The sequence below is a fragment of the Botrytis cinerea genome, chromosome 14 (assembly GCF_000143535.2).
Source record: "Botrytis cinerea B05.10 chromosome 14, complete sequence".
NCBI classification, from domain to species: Eukaryota; Fungi; Ascomycota; class Leotiomycetes; order Helotiales; family Sclerotiniaceae; genus Botrytis; species Botrytis cinerea.
The window spans coordinates 1136475-1155012 of NC_037323.1; the positions used below are offsets into that span (position 1 = coordinate 1136475).

An 18538-nucleotide genomic window follows, 5' to 3' on the forward strand; every position below is an offset into this window, starting at 1 on the left:
ATAGCCGACGAGATATATGCAAGTGGACGGCTGAGTAGTTTTGACAGTTGGCAATAAGCATTTGTGCCTGTCGAACCTTCATGCAAATGAGCCAATATGTTCAGAACTTAATCATATCAACCGCCATCCACACGCATCCAGTATCATCCACACCACACTCCCCCCCGCTCGAGCCCCGTAACTCAAGCTGCAGGTAGATCGACAACAGCACTGCAGTAGTGCGAAGATCATAATGAAATTGTTTCGATGAAATCTTGATGATTGATCATATGATGCTTCCGTGGAAGTGCAAGGGGGGGGTTTAACTATCTATCGTCTATCAAACGAGTCTTGGATGATTCGTTGTAACTTCCGATGGCCGTGTCGAAGGAGTTTTCTTGATTCCTCAACGGTTTGACACCTCAAGCTCTGGCTAGGTATCATCGAGTTGTGGGGCAAAGGAGAACGAGCACGAGCACGAGCACGAGAGGGAGAGGGAGAGGGAGAGGGAGAAAGAAGAGAAGAGAGATGCTTTTCCCATTAGACATCCATCGTGCTGCGTACATGCATACAACACACCTTGCCTTGGAAGATGATTTTGTGTGTGAAGTGACTATTCCCTACCTGCCCATCCATCTACGCCGTACAGGCTACATACGCAATAGAAGTACGTGTTATAATGCAAAGGAAATGTATTTCGGTGCCATGCAAGAAGCACAAACTTCACAATACGAAACCAATCAATATTCGCTGATGTCTCTTCTCCCGCCTCCCCCTATCAGATACATGGTTTTAAAGTCTAACGGTATCATCGAAAGATTCCTTCTTGGCGCTTCGCTTTATTCCATCGGACAAATACCCCTGATGTATCAAACCCAGACCCCATTATTTTCACTTACCTTACGATCTCCGCTACTTGGGATCCCGACATTATCCCTTACGAACGGAACATCCAGACTACAACGCTCGCTCGACAAACGGCCACACGAAACCTTATGGTTTGATTGAAGTTTCTACGACGGTGGATGGATTTGCGGAGAGAGTGCGTAGGCCGATTGATTCACGCGCCAACTTGATTCGTAGGCTGAGTACGGTTTCGGGCCATGTAAGTTGCTTATATGCGTATATGCTGTAGCACAGAGTCCATATTTCGCTGCGCGTGCGTTCTTCGTACCGTTGGTCAATGGCTACAGGCGAGCGAGATGCGAGTGGGATGATAATGATTGATATGCAACATGGGATTCCTTCCACATGCGTTGATCTGCAGGAAACATAAGCCAACTGTCTACCGGTATACAGCTACTGCCCAGTAGATGGGGCTCTTAGCTTCTCCTCTTAGCCCAGTGTCGGAGGGAAAGGAAGGGGAGGGTGGAGGGGAGGAGAGGAGAGAAGGGGGAGGACCAACGGGGTAACTTGCCTCTACGTAGTATTTCAACGGCTAATCAATCTAATTGTGCACGCCAAGACAGTATCGATGCATCCGGAAGAAAAAATAAGACGAGAACCCCAATCAATTACCTTCGTCCTCCACTCCTTCTTCTCCCATTTTCACTCTAACCATGTGCCACCCTGGTCGGTCAAATACCTAGATATATTATGTCTCAATTACCCACCGCCCTAGCACTGGAGTATATCCTCATCGAAAATGTGAGTTAAATGCTCTCAAAGAGGAATAGCGTGCCATCATTGCCGGGGTCCACCAGGCCCGTGTTTCGTATCCTCTTTTTCCTCTATCATTTCAACCCTAACTCTAAATGTCGAGAAACACGCCAAACCATACAAGCAACAATACTTTTCATCGTGTCGACTAACCAAGAGGATTCCGTCTCTCGCATTCGTCTATGTACCACTCAATGTCACATTGTCTGTTCTTCCATTGAAACCTTCATTTCATTAGATCCGTGCATATTATTTGCAGTGCCGGTTGCCTACGGAATCTTACAGCATCATGCGGTGCTCCATACGCATCGACGTTGCTCCTACCTCCCGGTGGTCTTTTTGAACAATGACCAATGTAAGCAATGGATGTTTCTTAGCTAGTAAACACAACATATAGAGTCGTGCAGCCCGTAGCACATAGTGCCAGCCTTTAAATCTTCTCTGTCCAGCAAACTCGATTTGTCTGAAAACACTTTGGTTGATATCCATCATAGGTTGCCCCAAATGTTTGAGATTGACGAACAAACTATACCGTTCATACGAACACGCCAGGCTCTACTCCTCCTAGATCTGCAGAACGATTTCATAGGGGAAGGGAGCTTGCTGCCCGTCGAGAACCCTCCGAGCTATGTCGATAATATAAGGAATCTCATCGAGCCTTTCCGGCCTTCGGGTGACATAATATGGATATGCAGTCTTTCCACGGAGGGGGTCTCGAGGATAGTCAATCAACCGCACAGTGATAGCGAGGCCATCATAACGGATAATGAGCTTCTACGACGTCGACGCGACAAAGCCACCCCTGAAAGTGATCCCGTTTCCAATGAGGAAAGCGCGCTTTTGATAGCTAGCAGTGAGGGGGATGCAGCAGAAGCTTTTCTGACAGTTCAATGCGAAGGCAAAGCACGCATGCTAAAGCCCAATTCGAGAGGCTCAGCCATTTCAGATGCATTTGCACCCATCTCTCCGAAAGACTTGGTATTCATCAAAACATACTATTCCGCATTCAAGGATGGTAGTCTAGTCCAAAAGCTACGGGGCAAGTTTGTGACAGAGATCTACATAGCTGGGGCTCTTACGAATGTCAGTGTGTTTGCCACGGCAATGGACGCTGCTCGCCACGGCTATGCCATAACCATAATTGAGGATTGTCTGGGGTACAGGAGTAAAGCTAGACATGACGAAGCCCTGCGTCAGCTCAGAGCCTACACGGGGTGCGACGTCATAAGTAGTGGGGACCTCATTGAAAGCTTACAGAAGCAAAAGAAGGTCGCTGAAAGGAGAACGACTTCCAGTAAGAAATCTCGTCCTAAACCTAGAGAGCCACAGCCAAAAGAATCTCGAAATACTGAGATCGAAAATCTAATGGGGAACTTAAAGCTAGAAGCAGAAGACCCGCAAGTCACCACCACCAAAGCCCCATCATCGACGTCAGCCATCGAAGACGATTTCGAAATCACTAGTCAACTCCTGCGGTCACAAGTTCGTCGAGCGAAACCACCAGCCGAACTGGAAGCAGAAGCTAAAAAGAGAGAGAAGGCTAAGTCGAAAGTGAAATCACGTCGACATACTGCGAAGCCTGTGGAAGTAGAAGATCCCCCTATTCCATCAAAACAACGCAGTCTAGCACCTACAAAGATTCTGTCACCTGACTCGTCAAATTCGCCAAGCCTAGCTGAGGCGGCTCTGCCTAGTTCAAAGCTCCAGGCAATCGAGAAAGAGGAACTCCAGCCCAAACCTCCGTCAAAGAAGAAATCTCTTGACGATATACAAAAAGACGAAGACAATGCATTGGCCGGCAGGGCTGGTCTTTGTGAAGGTGATACAACGGTTATCCAAAACCTTCTACCCGATACATTGGCAAGCGGAATTTTTGAGAAAATTCGGGACGAAGTCCTTTGGCAGAAGATGGGCCATCAGGGTGGTGAGGTACCGAGGCTTGTAGCGGTTCAGGGTCAAATCGAAGAAGATGGCAGTACTCCAATATATCGTCACCCGGCAGATGAATCACCTGCTCTCCTATCATTTTCACCCACAGTTGAAACTATCAAGAAGATAGTTGAGAAAAAACTTGGTCATCCTCTAAATCACGTACTGATTCAATTCTATCGAGATGGAAGTGACAACATTTCTGAGCATAGTGACAAAACATTGGATATCATTCCTAGTACTTTCATTGCTAATGTGAGCCTGGGAGCTCAACGGACGATGGTATTTCGCACAAAGAAACCCGTGAAGAACGCGGTATGTACAGAGTCTCAGAGTGTCCATCGAGAGTCTTGCAGGGCAGCTCTACCACATAACTCATTGTGCAAGATGGGCTTGGAGACTAATAAGAAGTGGTTGCATGGCATTCGGCCAGACAAGAGAATGGCGAGTGAGAAATCCAAGGCTGAACTGGCTTATGAGTGTGGACGTATATCTTTGACATTTAGACACATTGGCACATACCTGGATAAGAGTCAACAAAGGATTTGGGGCCAAGGTGCAACCGCCAAGAGGAAAGAAGACGCCGTGCAGGTCATCAATGGAGATACACCGCAAACCCAAGAAATGCTACTAGCCTTCGGGAAAGAGAATCGTGACAGCAATTTTGACTGGCAGGAGGTCTACGGCCAAGGCTTCGACGTACTACACATGTCGAACCATAAAAAGCTTTTCTTGTCGGGAGATCCCGTCGCTGATCACCGTGTGAAGTTTATGCTCAACCACTACGGAATCCCTTGGATAGAAGCAACCGTTTCGCCACCTTTTCACTGGAAACCAGCAGATCATGAAGTTAACGATTCGCTTGAGCCAGAAACACCAGGGATTAAATTTATTGATAACGACCCAGACAGAACTACTGTCGAAGGATGTATGCCAATCATGTTTTTTATCGAAGCTATCTATAAGCCCTCACAGCAAAGTAAATCTCCAGGTCAGATCGCCCGTCATTACACCCGTTTCGAAGAAGCCAACACCCTACTCAAGATCTGGAGAACAGTTCCCTTTAGCGTGAAGCCTTTTTGTGCCGAACTCGCTAAATGGGATGCATACGCCCAACAGGCAAAATACATAGCAGGCGACGAAATTGGCCTTGCAGATTTTGCAATTACGCCGGTGTTTGAGTTGCTAAGTAAGGTGTGGAGTGATCGCATGACACATGAAAACTTAGCAGTGTACTGGAAGAGGATGGTCGAGACGGAGAGTTTTTGGAAGGTTCTCCCGAACGAAAATGTAGAGGCGCTGCAGGATAAGGCTAAGATTTGTGCGGTGCGGCAGAAACTTGATGCTTTGGAGAATAAAACTTTGCAAGGAGAGGGCAGTGAGGGTCACTCATCTTTGGCAGCGGAAGAGGAAGAGAAGGGCAAGGGCAAGGAGATCGAAGAGCTCTTGGATGCGATTTCGAAGTTGTAATTTCGTCATTGGGTATCAGGAGTGACGATGAGAGGCTTAAGGAGTTGGTTTAAAAAACGGGTCATGAAATGGTGTTCGGATGCCTTTGGGAAAACCAACGTTTAACGGTCTGTAGAGAAATGAAAATACATACAACATCTAAAACAAGAACGTGAATAACTCATGTAATACTCAATCACTTTTATCATCTGTAATGAATGCCCTCTACATCTACAAATCCCATTTCGCAGTATCACCTTCTCACCACGCAATGGTTCACGCTAACCACAAGCATCCAGCCCCAAATTCCCGACCATGATCATTTTGCACTTCCTTCACCCTCCCAAACAGTCGTCTCCACCATAAAAGTTCCCTTTCGATCTTTACATCTACAATCTCATCAACATCCATCACTCATCCTCCATTCAACACATAATATCCACTCCCACCACGTCTTTCCCAAGCAAAGAAAAAAGGAGGAAAAAGCAAAAACTCACCGACGAAAAAGCCGTTCCACAGGTCTACAAACAATATTTTCCCCAACCTTCCCATTCCTATCTTTTTGCAAATCGCAATTGTATTGCCATAGCTCGAGTAACTCACAGTTTTTGAGATTCCCGTCGAAGCCTTTTCGGTGGGCCGACTTGGACGTGAGGGTTGATTCGAAGGGGAGGGTATTGGGTGGGAAGGGGAGGAGGGGTGGTGTCATTTGTTGTTGCTTTTGCTTGTTTGTCTGTTTGGGAAGGATTGGGGGGTGAGGGTTGAGATTTGGGAAAGGAGAGAGGAAAGAGTGAGGAGAAAATGGATATACAATCAAGCGAAGAGATATTTGGTGGGAGATTATTACGAGAAGTTGATGAGAGCGAAGAGAGTTTGGAGTCGGTATGTAGTCTTCGTATATTTATTTATCATCTCTCGCTGCTGCTTATCGATAACGAAATCTCCCCTCCTTTCTATTTCGATTTCTCTTTCGGTTTCTCTTTCCTTGCAATGAAATTCATACATGGAAGTATGGCTAACAACATAAGCTTCTCACAACTCTAACAAATACTTTGGATCCCCGCCCTGCTAGGACTCATATACATTCTCTGGATGAACTGTGGTCGCATTCGTATCAAAATCAACCGAGACTGTCTGTTTCGGGGAGACAGTTACCGCTGCTAATTCATATACTAACCGCACTTCTGAGTAACGCGGGTGGGAAGGTAGGAAAGTGCGTTGTATTGATTGATGTGCATTCGAGATTTTCTCCTTCATTCTTAGCATTTCACGATGATGACGAAGATGATGATGCGAGGCCGGAAGCAGGACTGAAGCAGAATAGACTGAAGAGGTCAGATCTCAAACATCTTCATATCTTTAGACCTTCGGCTCAGAATCTGGAAAGCACGTTGAAGGGGGTGGAAGAGTATATGTTGTGTGGGAATCATGATAGTTATGGGAGGGAGTTTGGAGGGACGATACTCTTGGGGGTTGATGGGAGGGAGGGGGTGGATATGGGGAATTTGAGGGGGATGGGGAGGCCGCTGATGGTGATGGGGTGGAGAGGTTGGTTGAGGGTGGAGAGGGAAGAGGTTGGGGCGTTTGGGATGGGGTTAAGTGTGGAGGAGATGTTGGAGGAGAGGGAGGGGAGAGAGGAGGCTGTCAGGGGGAAGGGATGGAGGGGAGTGGGAGAGAAGGGCGGGGAGGTTGTGTGGAAGTTGGAGTAGAGGAAGGGAATGAAAAATGCATTGGGAATGTTGGATTTGCTTTTGCTTTTGCTTATGTTCTACAATGAGAGTTTCAAAGGGGGATGGTACACGTGATAAGATACCACCATGCCCCTACCCAATGTCTATCGCCAAACTGAACATTGACAGACCTTTGAGCTGAGAGGGCTCACTATGTGTTATTGTGTAGTAATCAGTGTTGTCTGGCATATCATGAAAAAGGGCAAGAATATCAGACCTTTACTTATATGAAGTAATGAACCAAAAGAGTACGGCAAGGCTTACCACCCAACACCTTGGTTTCGATACAGCGTAGATTTCAAGCGTATTTTCCTGACCTCAATGTCTTCATACAAATAAATAGGCCATGAATATCCAATGCACTTCTTATGACAACCAGTGCACCCCGAGTCTGCTTTTCTTTGCAAGATATCTAAGGTCTCACCCGCCCATCACTTACACATACCTTCTCCAAACAGTCACATAAATCTCCCCAAAGAATTTCTCACAGTTCCGAAGAGGAAAAAAATGCATGCATTGCCAAAGCATCATCGATATTGGTAATGTACAGCTTGCCTACCCATTCCAGCCTCCCAGCATGCAATATTCCTTCCCTCCACCTCGGCCTGTTCCAACCATCCACCAAAACGAGACACCCAGTCCAATCTATGTCCTTTTGTCTATCCTCATTCCTTATGCAGCAGCATTGGCAGCTCTCTGATCCTCCAACTTGGCGTAGAATGCATCGCGCTTGCGGACAGCTGGGACGTGGTATCCGTACCTATCACCATGTTAATACCATATTCCTTGACGCCCTTGAGACATGGAGAGATTTACCAAAAGGCATATCCGAATGTGGTTCCGAGACCTGGTGGGTTGTGTTAGTTGAGTGCCTTGCTTCACCTCTGCGATATATCTGCAGATTCTCTCTCTCTCTCCATTCACCCCCCACCCCCTTCGCATCCCACAAGACATCCGTTCACCACATACCGAAAGCGACGCTAAGGTCAAGGACGAGCCCTCTTCGGAGCATCTACAGTACAAAAGGTCAGCTCATTCTCTAGCTCCATTAACTCAATTCAATCATATCCTTCCAACTTTCCAACCCCAACCCCGAGCTCTTCGCTTTGCCCACCGCAGGCACAGAGAGAGGTACGTACTCCAGTAATTGGTTTGATAGCCATTTTGTATATTTCTTTCGAGGGGAAGAATATCGGGTTCTGTATCTCTTATTTACTTGCTCAGATTCAAAATCGCATGATGCATCCCACGCTCGCCGAGCGTCCAATTTTAGCGCGCTCTTAATACCTGAGGCAGCAACGCTAAATCCGCAAATGCCAACTCGATCCCCCCACGTGATCGACGCTTCTGAACCTTTGATATTCACAAGCAGTTATTATTTACGCTTTTGATTACGCGGAACATTCATTCGATTGAATTCACGCTACGGCCATGAATCATTCTTTCCGCACCCATACCTGCAATTTGTCTATTTAAAGCCGGCTGTGGGCGCGAAAAAAAATACACTTAGAGAAGAGCATTGCGACCATGGTCCCAGTGTCACGAAAACGATCGACACCCACATCCAGCGACGACGACATGGAGGAGCCTTATCGAAAGAGGCAACGCATGTCGCCCGTTCTCCCGCAAACTCCCCCGCCTGAGCTCGAATTGTCGCGTCCCGATAAAATGGAGTCTTCACTTTTCGACAGCGACGTGCGGATGCTACTGCGCCGATCAATTTGCCAGACGTTGGAACACGTTGGGTTTGACCGGGCGACGGAAGAAGCGTTGGAGGCCATGTGTGCCGAAGTCGATACTTGTTTGTATATCCTCACCTGTGGGCCGAGAAGCCTTTTGTTGACGAGATTTAAGATACGACGCATTTACTTGCACAAGTTACTTCTTCGATGAATAATGCGAGAAGAAATATTCCTATACCCCTCGATATATCCTACGCGTTCAATCGGTATCAATTACCTCTCGCGTCACTAGAACCACATCTGCGACCTCCAATTTCCGTACCGAAGCTTGAATTAGAATTGGAGCCGGTGCCAAAGGAAGATCCGACGACGAAGAATATCATAAGGATATTAGGAGTGGAACTTAATGGTGAGGTGGAAAAGGCGCAGAAATCATATATTCCGAAAGGATTCCCCGCCTTTCCTAGCAAACATACATTTAAATGGACGCCCAAAGAGAGTGAACGCTTAACAGATCCGCGACAAATACGGATAAAGGCTGCAGATAATGCCAAGATGGGGCAAGAGTCTTTGAGACGACTGATGAAGGTTGGAAAGGTGGGCAAAGATAGGGAAATGAAACGAATGGCCGGCAGAGATCCAAAGAGTAAGGAAAGACATGCGTTGTGGGAACGTACCATGTTGGAACTGGGGATTTCAAATTCTGGTAGTGGAAGTGGTAGTGGAAATGCAACGCTGGCGCTAGACGATCGCAGTATAGCAGTTAACGCAGAGAAACAGTATTTCAGAAAAGGTGCACCGGGAAGAAGGAGAACGCAACCACAGCCGCAGCCTCCACCTTCGTCCATGGATGAGGATTTGGTGTCACTAGAGCCGTAGGAAGATGGATCAAACAAGAAATATACGAATAATAAATTTGGGTTTGGAATCTCAGGCACGGGTGGCGGAATGCATTATCAGCGAGGAGTTCTGGGGATTGAATCAATCAAAAGGATCACATTTTTGGGAGCTGGTAGCTCAATGAAGGACGGACTCTTGCAGGAGCGAGAGGTGTTTCCCTATACATGTAAACTTACATAAACCGTTGCTGTTCATGCGCAACTTTACATACACCTTAACAAAATAACATACTCTTCATGAACAACTCCCATAAAAAACACGGGCTTGTTGTGACGCCAATCATAGACCTAAACACCATCGCAATGCACCAGGTATATCCTATACAATCATCCACTTAGCCTCAATTCCAAGCACCTGGATCAATTTGTGTCCCCAAATCCCTATCCTCCAAAAACTTCCTGCCTCTTAATTCGTCGGGCAAGTATTCCTGCACTACTCTTCCTTCCTTGTAATTAGGATTGTATTTGTACTGATCTCCATACCCCAATTCTTTCATCAACTTCGTAGGTGCATTTCTCAAATGGATAGGAATGCTTAAATTAGCTACCCCAGGTTCTCTCAAGGCCGAAAATGCGTTGTTTAATCCTCTATATGCTCTTGTGCTCTTGGGAGCGAGGCACAGAGCTACAGTAGTATGAGCCATTGTGATTCGACATTCAGGCATACCGATTTTCTCGCACGCGGTGTATGTGCTTGTCGCGAGCGTTAGCATGGTATTGTCAGCCAGTCCTACGTCTTCTGATGCCATAACTACCATCCGCCTAGCTATGTAGAGAGGGTCTTCTCCGGATTGAAGCATTCTTGCGAGGTAGTATAGAGCAGCATCTGCGTCACCACCTCTTACTGACTTGTGAAAAGCAGAGATGGTATCATAGTGTTGATCTCCAGCTCTGTCATACACCAGAGTCTTGGTGAGGGAGGCTTTGATGTCTTCCTTAGTAATATTAGGTCTTGTAGACAGACCCATGGCTAGCTCTAGCAAATTTAGGGCCGTCCGAGCATCACCGTCAGAAAAGGTAGATAGATACTTCAAGAGCTCTGTATCCACAAGATCCGTAGGAGTATAATTTTGCCCCTCGGTCTTCAAAGCCCTCTCTAATATCACCAATATGTCGTCGTCCGTCAACTTCGACAATGTGAATGTCCGACATCTAGACAGTAAAGCATTCTGGACTTTGAAAGACGGATTCTCGGTAGTGGCTCCTATCAAAGTAATCTGCCCACTTTCTACCGGCCCAAGAAATACATCCTGCTGACTCTTCGAAAAGCGATGGATCTCATCGCAGAATATTATTGTCTTCCTCCCAGTAAGCCCCAGTTCCCCTCTTGCCTCAGTAAATATCTTCTTTACTTCTCCCACCCCAGAAGAAGTACTATTGATCTCCACAAACCGACTTCCTACCATCGTAGCCACACACCGTGCAATTGTAGTTTTACCTGTACCAGCGCCACCCCATAGTATCATTGATGGGACACGGTCTTGTTCAATGAGACTACGTAAAACTCCTTGAGGCCCAACTAACTCTTGTCCACATACTTCGTCTAGACTTCTTGGGCGCATTCGTTCTGCTAGTGGAGCGACCTTTTGAAAGGCACTGGTCTTGTTCTTCTTCGCTGGCGGATCGACAGTCTCATTTTCCATCTGTATCTCTGTCCTGGAATCATCAAATGATCTCTTCCGCTCAACAGTCAGGGATCCACTCGCACTCCCATCGTCTTGTCGCTTCGCTGTGCGGTTTTCAATTGTATTCTCATTCTGCACCTTTTGTTGGAAATTGGGCGTTGAAACGGGTTCTATCTTTGGGGTGGTATGCAATGCTGCCTTCTTAACCGCAGGTGTCGAGAAGAAATTGGAGACGAAAGGCTTCTGCGTAGAAGTTGGTTTCTGTGAAATGAATGCATTTTGCTGAGTAGGTGGAGGGGAGACTGTGTCAATAAAGTCCTCACACCCCGAATCAATGTGACTATTAATATCTTTGGCCTTCACTTGCTTTTCGCAAATGGGGCAAGCAACCATGCTGAGAAATTGGTGGGGATTGTCTCTGAGCAATAGGTTTGGTTCATGATCATCACACAAAATGACTTTCGACACACGCGTTTAAAATTCGGGGGACGCGCCCGTGAAAGTCTGGGTTAAAGTGGCGCTAGCTTACCTATTGCTTATAATTCCCCTAAGCTTATGCAGGCCTAATAATGTACAATCACTCGTTAATACCTAGGTGGACATAGCATTTTCACAAGCACGACAAGATGATCATAATGCATCGAAATTACTTTTTACGTTGTTTGGATTTTTCATGTCCATGAGCCTTTTGCTATGCCATGTTTTTGAAGTACATCCTGCCAATCGACAAGGAACCACAAACCCCGGAAAAGCCGTAAAACCTCAAGATGAATTGACACACGCCTGTTTAACCACCCACTTACGCTCTCGACATAACACCCCAAGCCCGAATGATGTTATCTGTGTAACCTGCGAACAAAGTTTGTCCGTCCGCGCTCCATGCCAAACTGACACACTCTGGCTCTCTGCTCTTCTTGCCAACAGCTTGGAACTCTGGCTTCAACTCATCAACCTTGCTCTTCTTCTCCAAATCGAAGATGATGATGCTGCTGGAGGTGGCGGCGCAAAGCCAGTATCTGTTGGGGGAGAAAACGAGGGCGTGGATCTCATCACCAGCGTTCAAGGAGTAGAGGTGCTTAGACTCATTCAAGTCCCACAACATGGTGGTTCCGTCCTTTCCACCGGAAGCGCAGAGGGATCCGTCTGGGGAGATGGTGACGGTGTTGATGTAACCGGTGTGTCCGATGTGGTCGGTTTGCAATCTGCAAGAGCTGAGCTCCCAGACCTGAAGAATTGAATATTAGCATTTTCTGAGTAAGTAATATTGGTACAAAATGAATTGTGCGAAGACAATTTTCAGAAAAATAGTGTTAATTGTCTCATGGCAAGGTCTCCCAAGCTCTGAAGTAGCAAATACTTTGTAGAACATCATGAAAACTTCGCACAACTTCATTTCGAAGTACCATAAAGACTGATTGTAGCTTACCTTGACGAGCTTGTCCCATCCAGAGGAGACAATGACTGGGTTTTGTGGGTTAGGGCTGAATCTAACGCATGAAACCCAATCGGCGTGTCCCTTCTCAGTGATGGTGAACTTGCAGTCACCGAGAGTGTTCCACAACTTGATTGTACGGTCGCGGGATCCGGAGACAATTTGTCTGTTATCGGCAGAGAAGGAAACGGAGAGAACGTCGTTGTTGTGTCCAACAAATCGGCGGGTGGTGGTACCAGTGGCAAGCTCCCAGAGGCGGAGAGTCTTGTCCCAGGATGCGGAAAGAGCGTAAGCACCATCGGAAGAGATCACCTAGAAATCAAAGTCTCAGCATTCAATTGTAATTTGCAGATTGCGCTCAATTTCCCAGAGCCACCGATTTTTGAGTGAGTTTTAACATACACAGTCAGAAACAATGTGGGAGTGTCCGTGGAGAGATCTCTTTGGGTATCCGTATGAGGTCTCATCCCGGGTCAAGTTCCAGATGATGAGGGACTTGTCGCGGGAACCAGACAAGAGCATGTTTGGGTTCTCAAGAGAAGTTGCGAGAGAGGTGACCCAGCCGCTGTGGCCCTCGAGGGTGCCCTTGAGGATAAGTTGTTCCGCCATGTTGGAGTATTGATCTGGTGAACGGAGAATTGAAGGATGGGCGAAATGGCAACGGTAACAGTGCTGGTTGGAAATATTTGAGAAATTGTGGTGGGAGGTTTTCCTAAGCGAGGTGGTACTAGCGCGACTTTCCAAAATAATGGACTCTGACCTAGAACTCGAAAAATTATTTCTTCTACCACAACAATTTCAGAACTTGATAAATTTCTGTGATAGAAAAAGGGAAGAACAAGTACTTGATCCCGATACGAAATTGTTGATTCGAATTGATTGAATCTGTATGCTCATATCCTTAAATTTCAGGCACATTTTCTTGTAGGGCAAGTCCGAGCAGATCAGTTTTGAGTGTTGAATTCATTCATTCTATTGATTGAATCATATGGACAAATTGAACCAATCTCTTATTGAGTGTTCAGTCACATCCTGGAAGCCATTGAGACAAGTGCTCCTGGCCATAAAGTCTTATCAGTCTTCGAAAATCAGAGGAATAGATTTTTTGAGCGAGTCTCCTCCATAGTATATCCAATCACGTGATTACAAATGGGTCGTTGACACAAAGATGTATAAAGTGTGATAAAAACAACCAAAGCCATCATAAGACATTTATTTTCATTAAATCGTGGCATTAAAGCAATCCTCCAAACAATTTCCTAAGGCTGTCTCCTGAACTCATCAAATGTAATCTCTCACGCTGCGGTATCGCCACCTAAAGCATCATATGGAGTTCCACCCGTTGTGTTTTTATCCCTTGGGAAGCCTGCATCATTCGCGGATTGAGCATTCTCTCTCTGCATCTTCTGCTCAGCAAGCCGACTCGGATCATTCTTTGATCCAATCTCTGAAGTAAAACTAGCATTCTTTGCGTCATTACTCTCAAATCCCCCTTCCGTCAAATTCTTTCCTTTCGGGTTGCCGCCGGACTGGTATTGATTGGACACATAACTCGGTGCGACCCCCGCATTGCTTGTGCTTTGTACATTGGGGTTGCCGGCATCTTTCTGGTATGAGCCAGTAACTCCAAGTTTCTTCTCTTCTGCCCAATCTTCAGTCGCCATTCGTGCTTCAGCGTCGGAAGCAGGATCTAGGCGCGTAGCTCCAGATACATTGGTATTTGCAAATGTGGAATTCGCGCCTGCAACACCTAATGGTTCACCGTCGCGATTTTCGGCGAAGCCTCCGCCAGCTCTTGTAGATTCGGCTGCAAGAGAATCTGATGCTATTGCTCCGGCACCCTCTTTGATGATTGAGTTTGAGTCTTTGACCTGTTGAAAGTTTTTGTTAGCAATTATGATAGATATGGGCCGTATGAGGCAAAGAGTTTCCAACATGGCCCCCATCAAATAGAAATTACATGATTAACTTGCAGTTCGAGACGCGGTTACAGAAAGTTGAATATAAAAGAGTCTGAGGAAGTATTTACCTTTGTACCAGCTCCAGACATTTTGGATGTGAATTGATGATTATTAAAGATTGGTATTTGAAGACAAAAACAATTGTTTCTTTGCGATTTGAAGATTCAAATAAGTCATTTGATTGTTTAATTCATTCCTGGAAGTCCTTTGTTCCCATCTAAAATATACAGCTGGCGCTCTGCATGACATCATTCTTGAACTCAAAGAATCACATCAGTAAAATGCTACTGGTATCCTGTTTCTACTACTTACTTCTACAACATAAGTATGGCGCCGGGTATGTTCCCGTCAATCAACTCATAGGAATGCTAAACATGTGGAGATCCTAAAAGATAGTGGTGGCACTTCTGCACATTTTGGACGACGTCAGCGATAAGCGTCTGGAAATTGAGGGGTAATTTATCACGTGCTTCGGGTAAGCAACTTGTCCTTCATATTTCTTGCTCATATACTTTCCACAGACCCTCAAAAATCTTGAGTGTGAAATGAAAGTGTTGATTTAATAAGCAGAGTAGTCTATGGATGTTGACCCCAATGCTGAAAGCCTGCCCAAATAGGTATGGTTCCATCTGAGCATTTGATTGCATATCGGAATCATTCTTCGGGTTTCAAGGAATCTTCGAGTTTTGAAGGTGCTTTTTCACCATAGTCATTGTATCGCAATAATCGTGTCGTTTCATCAAGTGATATGATAACAATAGCAAAAAATTTACCTCCTTCACGTTTGGTTGTCCTAATTTATTACCTGTTGCTGTTGTCGAGTGATGAAAAGGTGATAAGGCTGAAAGTTCGGTCCCAGCTGTGGTGAAGGAAACGTAATTGATCAATTGACCTCTAATTCAGAAGACTTCAAGATATAAATACACGCCCTGGAAATAGGGGCATTCACGTGAAGATGAAATCTCTCGAGTCCTTCCAGCTTGTTGTAAATAGTGTAATTTTTAAACGGAAGTGATGCGACCCAGGTGCTATCAGCTTTCGAACTAACAAGAAATCTTGTTGAATCAACACACAACGTATCGGAAATACGAATCGGACACAATGCAACATTCAATCGGTATATCAAAAAAAGTTTGGTGAATTTTTTGTATTTCACAGCCTTTACAAGGCCAGTTCATGTCTATTTATACACGATGCGTATAATATAGCATCTCATCCCAACCATCCCGTCTATCAATGCTATTTTCGTTCATACCCATCATCAATCATTCCAGTGATTAAAAAATATAATACACCCATTCTCGAAATGGTCCAACACTTAGTTCTTCTTCTCAACACCTTCGCGTCCAATGTTGCTCATATCAACACCACCGGCTTCTCTAACACTGCTTCCTCCAGTAGCAGCACCCTCCAATCCAGATTGTTGAGCATTGCCAGTTGAGGTCTGGCTAGTTACGTCTCTTCCTGATCCGACGTTGACTTTGGTAGCATCGGCAGAGTTCCAGTCGCTGGCGACAGGAGGATCTTCTGGGAGAGGGAGGTTGGCTTGACGCTCAGCGATGATGTCGGCTTTGGATTGTTGTTCTGGCATGTTGATATGGGTTGTGAGGTTATGTGTTCTAAAATGTATTAGATGAGATCGAGCGAAACGTTGTCTGAAGGAAAGCTTACTGTTTGGCTTGGAAGTATAGTAGTTATTTGTGAGGTTATTCGTTGCGAATTGGTATGTTATGTGTGTTGTTTGTTTGTGGTATGAAGAGGGAAGGAAAGAGGAGGGGGAAAACGGGGGGTTAAAAAGGCGTTGGAACTCTCGAAGTCATGTTCTATGACAAAATCATACTCCACCTTACTCAGGTACTGTACCAAGGCATAGTTCAATTATTCCTTGTTGAGTCTGGAGATTTCGCTCCGGAACATCAGATAATTGAGAAATTGAGGGGCTCTAAGAGATGTGATGTAATTATGATGTCGATCATGTTAAGCATCAAACTTTGGTGGGGCAAAAACAGCTATGACATGACTAAGATGCTAGGTACCGCCGGGAACAAACCGAAACCAACGTCAATTTGAATTATTTGAATTGGTAGAATTCGATCCCAGATGGAAATCTCGATGGTAAAAAAGAGTTATGAAAAAAAATAATTAGAAACTTCTTCATAACTTGGTATCATTAATCATCCTTGAAAAACGCCAATTGCAATGTCCTCAATAACTAGGCGCCAGTAGATTGAACACTCGATGTACCTCAGCCCGTACCATCCTAAATCCTAATCCTCGACTCCAACAATGCTACCATACGCATCTGCTGTAATTGTGCAGACAATTAAGGAAGCCTTCTATCACTTGCCTCTCCTGCTGGAGCAGTATTTCCAGCATCAGGGCTAAGATAATCTGCGTCTTCTGCAGCTTCATACTCTGCGATTAGATCTGTTACTACTTCCCTTGCTTCATCAAATTCATTGAGATTGTCAGCAAAAGGTGCAGTTTTCTTGTAACCTTCCATGAAGGCATTACGCTTGCGCATTCCATCGTATTGTCTCACGATACGTTTAAAAAGCTATAACTTGTCAATAACTTGGGGTAAAACGGCTCTGAAGACACTCACTGTTGCTATACTTGTGTGATTCGCCAGCATAAGCCCGCTGACTCTGTGATTCATGGGTATATATGGACTTTTCTTGGTCAATGCAACTTGAATACTTGCTGGGCCCCATGGAATGAATGTTGCAAGTCGTCGCTCCCGAATTCGAAGAAGACTTTTATGGACATCGGTGGGATCAACGTCTCCTTGAATGACGTTCAATATGGAGATGTAACAACTCTTCTTGCCAGGAATTGTAGAGACCATGCGGTTCTTTGGCTGTAACAGTCTTCGCATGACATCCAAGACTGTGGTTTTCCGTACAGTCTTCGCCTGTTCAACATTGTTTCCTGTGAATGGAGTATAGGCCGTCATTAAGAAATGACAACGAGGAGTCGGGATGAGCGAGGCGACTATGCTAACAAGATCATTGTGCATATATCCTGGGTATCTAAGTGTGGTGGTACTAGCTGACATAACGGTAGAAACCTGTACATATTAATAAAGCGAACTCTGGCTCTGAAAGGGGGAATACCAACCAGCTGATTAGTTTGTTGGAACGAAGGCTCTTGGACATGTAATCTATCCGCAGCGATCCTAGACAGAGCTCCATTGTCAAGCACAACAACTGAGTCGGCATTTTGTGTTAATCTTCGCATAGATAGTAAACTGTTATATGGATGTACAACAACGTCGCCAGAATTGGTAGTGTCTGGGAATACGGAGTATGTTTGTATAATCTTCTTGGGGAAGCGATCATTCAGTCTTTCGAGCAGAAAAGATCCCAGCCCAGAACCAGTACCACCTGCTATAGAGTGTAACATCATGAAGCCCTGCTCAGATTAGCTTCATCGTTCGTGTATATTGCTCGATCACCCACCTCAAGCGAGTCACTACCGTCGGCCTCTCGATCAAGCATTTCCATAATTTCCTCATGCACAGATTCGCCCGTTTGGTATCCATCTCCCCAGTTGTTCGCGGCACCTGAACCATTCTTTCCAACAAAAAAGTTCTCGGGATTGTAGATGTTTTTGTATGGACCGGTTTGGATACCATTGAGGACCTGGACAACCACAAATTAACACCTCAAATATGATAGCACATAGCATATAAGCTCAGGAAGCACATACACGGGGCTCTAAGTCGATCAAAATAGCCCGGGGGATATATCGTGTGTCGTCCGACTGGTAGAAAAACACATCCTTTCTGTCTCCTCCCTCCGTCGCAAATTCCTCAAGATTGCCATCTTGACTTATGCCATGTTCCTGACACAATTGCTGCCAAAATTGACTACCAACTACCCAAACTCCCAATTAGAATTTCCTCCATTTCGTACGGCCAAACGAGGGGTATACTGACTGCTGTTGCCGCACTGGCCGGCCTGGACCGTAATTATTTCTCTGTGAACAAAATTACGTTAGCAGCCGTGATGTATAGAGGAAGGGAGAATTGGTTACCTTGGCATTACTGAAGCATCAAAGAAACAATATAGCCGTGATGCGCAGTATCTTGCAAGTAAGACTTTAAAGTATCTTATATCTCACAATTATTGACGTTATGGAAATTGTTTATTGTCGACGCGTGAAATAAGGTTCTGCGCTAGTTATCGCGA

The 18538-nt window shown here is 45.4% G+C and overlaps 9 protein-coding genes across 9 annotated transcripts; 2 read left to right on the plus strand and 7 right to left on the minus strand.

Annotated features, from left to right (window-relative positions):
• The first annotated feature begins 1779 nt into the window (after positions 1-1779).
• Positions 1780-5171, plus strand: BCIN_14g02970 (hypothetical protein). Its single transcript, XM_024697135.1, has 2 exons — positions 1780-1993; positions 2133-5171. Exon 2 carries the CDS (start codon positions 2143-2145, stop codon positions 5035-5037), a length of 2895 nt encoding a protein of 964 aa, XP_024552950.1. The 5' UTR covers positions 1780-1993; positions 2133-2142; the 3' UTR covers positions 5038-5171.
• A 37-nt stretch (positions 5172-5208) lies between these two features.
• Positions 5209-5863, minus strand: BCIN_14g02973 (hypothetical protein). Its single transcript, XM_024697136.1, has 2 exons — positions 5514-5863; positions 5209-5405 (listed from the first exon to the last, which is right to left on the minus strand). The coding sequence occupies exons 1-2, from the start codon at positions 5723-5725 to the stop codon at positions 5336-5338; spliced, it is 282 nt and encodes a 93-aa protein (XP_024552951.1). The 5' UTR covers positions 5726-5863; the 3' UTR covers positions 5209-5335.
• A 1346-nt stretch (positions 5864-7209) lies between these two features.
• BCIN_14g02980 (hypothetical protein) lies at positions 7210-8003 on the minus strand. Its single transcript, XM_001551261.2, has 4 exons — positions 7886-8003; positions 7716-7758; positions 7563-7593; positions 7210-7506 (listed from the first exon to the last, which is right to left on the minus strand). Exons 1-4 carry the CDS (start codon positions 7907-7909, stop codon positions 7419-7421), a joined length of 186 nt encoding a protein of 61 aa, XP_001551311.1. The 5' UTR covers positions 7910-8003; the 3' UTR covers positions 7210-7418.
• A 111-nt stretch (positions 8004-8114) lies between these two features.
• On the plus strand, positions 8115-9340 carry BCIN_14g02990 (hypothetical protein). Its single transcript, XM_001551262.2, has 2 exons — positions 8115-8547; positions 8601-9340. The coding sequence occupies exons 1-2, from the start codon at positions 8274-8276 to the stop codon at positions 9305-9307; spliced, it is 981 nt and encodes a 326-aa protein (XP_001551312.1). The 5' UTR covers positions 8115-8273; the 3' UTR covers positions 9308-9340.
• Positions 9341-9405: 65 nt separating this feature from the next.
• Bcmgs1 lies at positions 9406-11420 on the minus strand. Its single transcript, XM_001551263.2, has one exon. It carries the CDS (start codon positions 11343-11345, stop codon positions 9669-9671), a length of 1677 nt encoding a protein of 558 aa, XP_001551313.1. The 5' UTR covers positions 11346-11420; the 3' UTR covers positions 9406-9668.
• A 168-nt stretch (positions 11421-11588) lies between these two features.
• Bcgbl1 lies at positions 11589-13201 on the minus strand. Its single transcript, XM_001551264.2, has 3 exons — positions 12787-13201; positions 12379-12696; positions 11589-12177 (listed from the first exon to the last, which is right to left on the minus strand). The coding sequence occupies exons 1-3, from the start codon at positions 12991-12993 to the stop codon at positions 11752-11754; spliced, it is 951 nt and encodes a 316-aa protein (XP_001551314.1). The 5' UTR covers positions 12994-13201; the 3' UTR covers positions 11589-11751.
• Positions 13202-13564: 363 nt separating this feature from the next.
• BCIN_14g03020 (hypothetical protein) lies at positions 13565-14520 on the minus strand. Its single transcript, XM_001551265.2, has 2 exons — positions 14414-14520; positions 13565-14255 (listed from the first exon to the last, which is right to left on the minus strand). Exons 1-2 carry the CDS (start codon positions 14432-14434, stop codon positions 13680-13682), a joined length of 597 nt encoding a protein of 198 aa, XP_001551315.1. The 5' UTR covers positions 14435-14520; the 3' UTR covers positions 13565-13679.
• Positions 14521-15479: 959 nt separating this feature from the next.
• BCIN_14g03030 (hypothetical protein) lies at positions 15480-16288 on the minus strand. Its single transcript, XM_024697137.1, has 2 exons — positions 16017-16288; positions 15480-15964 (listed from the first exon to the last, which is right to left on the minus strand). Exon 2 carries the CDS (start codon positions 15934-15936, stop codon positions 15664-15666), a length of 273 nt encoding a protein of 90 aa, XP_024552952.1. The 5' UTR covers positions 15937-15964; positions 16017-16288; the 3' UTR covers positions 15480-15663.
• A 124-nt stretch (positions 16289-16412) lies between these two features.
• Bctub4 lies at positions 16413-18480 on the minus strand. The gene is made up of 7 exons (XM_024697138.1): positions 18384-18480; positions 18286-18326; positions 18057-18223; positions 17807-17989; positions 17466-17759; positions 16951-17415; positions 16413-16902 (listed from the first exon to the last, which is right to left on the minus strand). The coding sequence occupies exons 1-7, from the start codon at positions 18389-18391 to the stop codon at positions 16669-16671; spliced, it is 1392 nt and encodes a 463-aa protein (XP_024552953.1). The 5' UTR covers positions 18392-18480; the 3' UTR covers positions 16413-16668.
• Positions 18481-18538: the final 58 nt, after the last annotated feature.

What these genes read in the sequence shown, in the direction of transcription:
- BCIN_14g02990 (XM_001551262.2), top strand. Translation starts at nt 8,274, where the DNA reads ATGGTCCCAGTGTCACGAAAACGATCGACACCCACATCCAGCGACGAC. An exon ending in GTGTGCCGAAGTCGATACTT is followed by an intron (nt 8,548 to 8,600) that starts GTTTGTATATCC and finishes ACGAGATTTAAG; the next exon opens with ATACGACGCATTTACTTGCA.
- Bcmgs1 (XM_001551263.2), bottom strand. Translation starts at nt 11,345, where the DNA reads ATGGTTGCTTGCCCCATTTGCGAAAAGCAAGTGAAGGCCAAAGATATT.
- Bcgbl1 (XM_001551264.2), bottom strand. Translation starts at nt 12,993, where the DNA reads ATGGCGGAACAACTTATCCTCAAGGGCACCCTCGAGGGCCACAGCGGC. An exon ending in CCCACATTGTTTCTGACTGT is followed by an intron (nt 12,697 to 12,786) that starts GTATGTTAAAAC and finishes TTTGATTTCTAG; the next exon opens with GTGATCTCTTCCGATGGTGC. An exon ending in GATGGGACAAGCTCGTCAAG is followed by an intron (nt 12,178 to 12,378) that starts GTAAGCTACAAT and finishes TCAATTCTTCAG; the next exon opens with GTCTGGGAGCTCAGCTCTTG.
- BCIN_14g02973 (XM_024697136.1), bottom strand. Translation starts at nt 5,725, where the DNA reads ATGACACCACCCCTCCTCCCCTTCCCACCCAATACCCTCCCCTTCGAA. An exon ending in GTGGAACGGCTTTTTCGTCG is followed by an intron (nt 5,406 to 5,513) that starts GTGAGTTTTTGC and finishes ATGAGATTGTAG; the next exon opens with ATGTAAAGATCGAAAGGGAA.
- BCIN_14g02970 (XM_024697135.1), top strand. Translation starts at nt 2,143, where the DNA reads ATGTTTGAGATTGACGAACAAACTATACCGTTCATACGAACACGCCAG.
- BCIN_14g03030 (XM_024697137.1), bottom strand. Translation starts at nt 15,936, where the DNA reads ATGCCAGAACAACAATCCAAAGCCGACATCATCGCTGAGCGTCAAGCC.
- Bctub4 (XM_024697138.1), bottom strand. An exon ending in ACGGTAGTGACTCGCTTGAG is followed by an intron (nt 17,760 to 17,806) that starts GTGGGTGATCGA and finishes TAATCTGAGCAG; the next exon opens with GGCTTCATGATGTTACACTC. An exon ending in TCCAACAAACTAATCAGCTG is followed by an intron (nt 17,416 to 17,465) that starts GTTGGTATTCCC and finishes TAATATGTACAG; the next exon opens with GTTTCTACCGTTATGTCAGC.
- BCIN_14g02980 (XM_001551261.2), bottom strand. Translation starts at nt 7,909, where the DNA reads ATGGCTATCAAACCAATTACTGGA. An exon ending in CTATCAAACCAATTACTGGA is followed by an intron (nt 7,759 to 7,885) that starts GTACGTACCTCT and finishes TTTGTACTGTAG; the next exon opens with ATGCTCCGAAGAGGGCTCGT. An exon ending in ACATTCGGATATGCCTTTTG is followed by an intron (nt 7,507 to 7,562) that starts GTAAATCTCTCC and finishes ACATGGTGATAG; the next exon opens with GTACGGATACCACGTCCCAG.
- BCIN_14g03020 (XM_001551265.2), bottom strand. Translation starts at nt 14,434, where the DNA reads ATGTCTGGAGCTGGTACAAAG. An exon ending in TGTCTGGAGCTGGTACAAAG is followed by an intron (nt 14,256 to 14,413) that starts GTAAATACTTCC and finishes AACTTTCAACAG; the next exon opens with GTCAAAGACTCAAACTCAAT.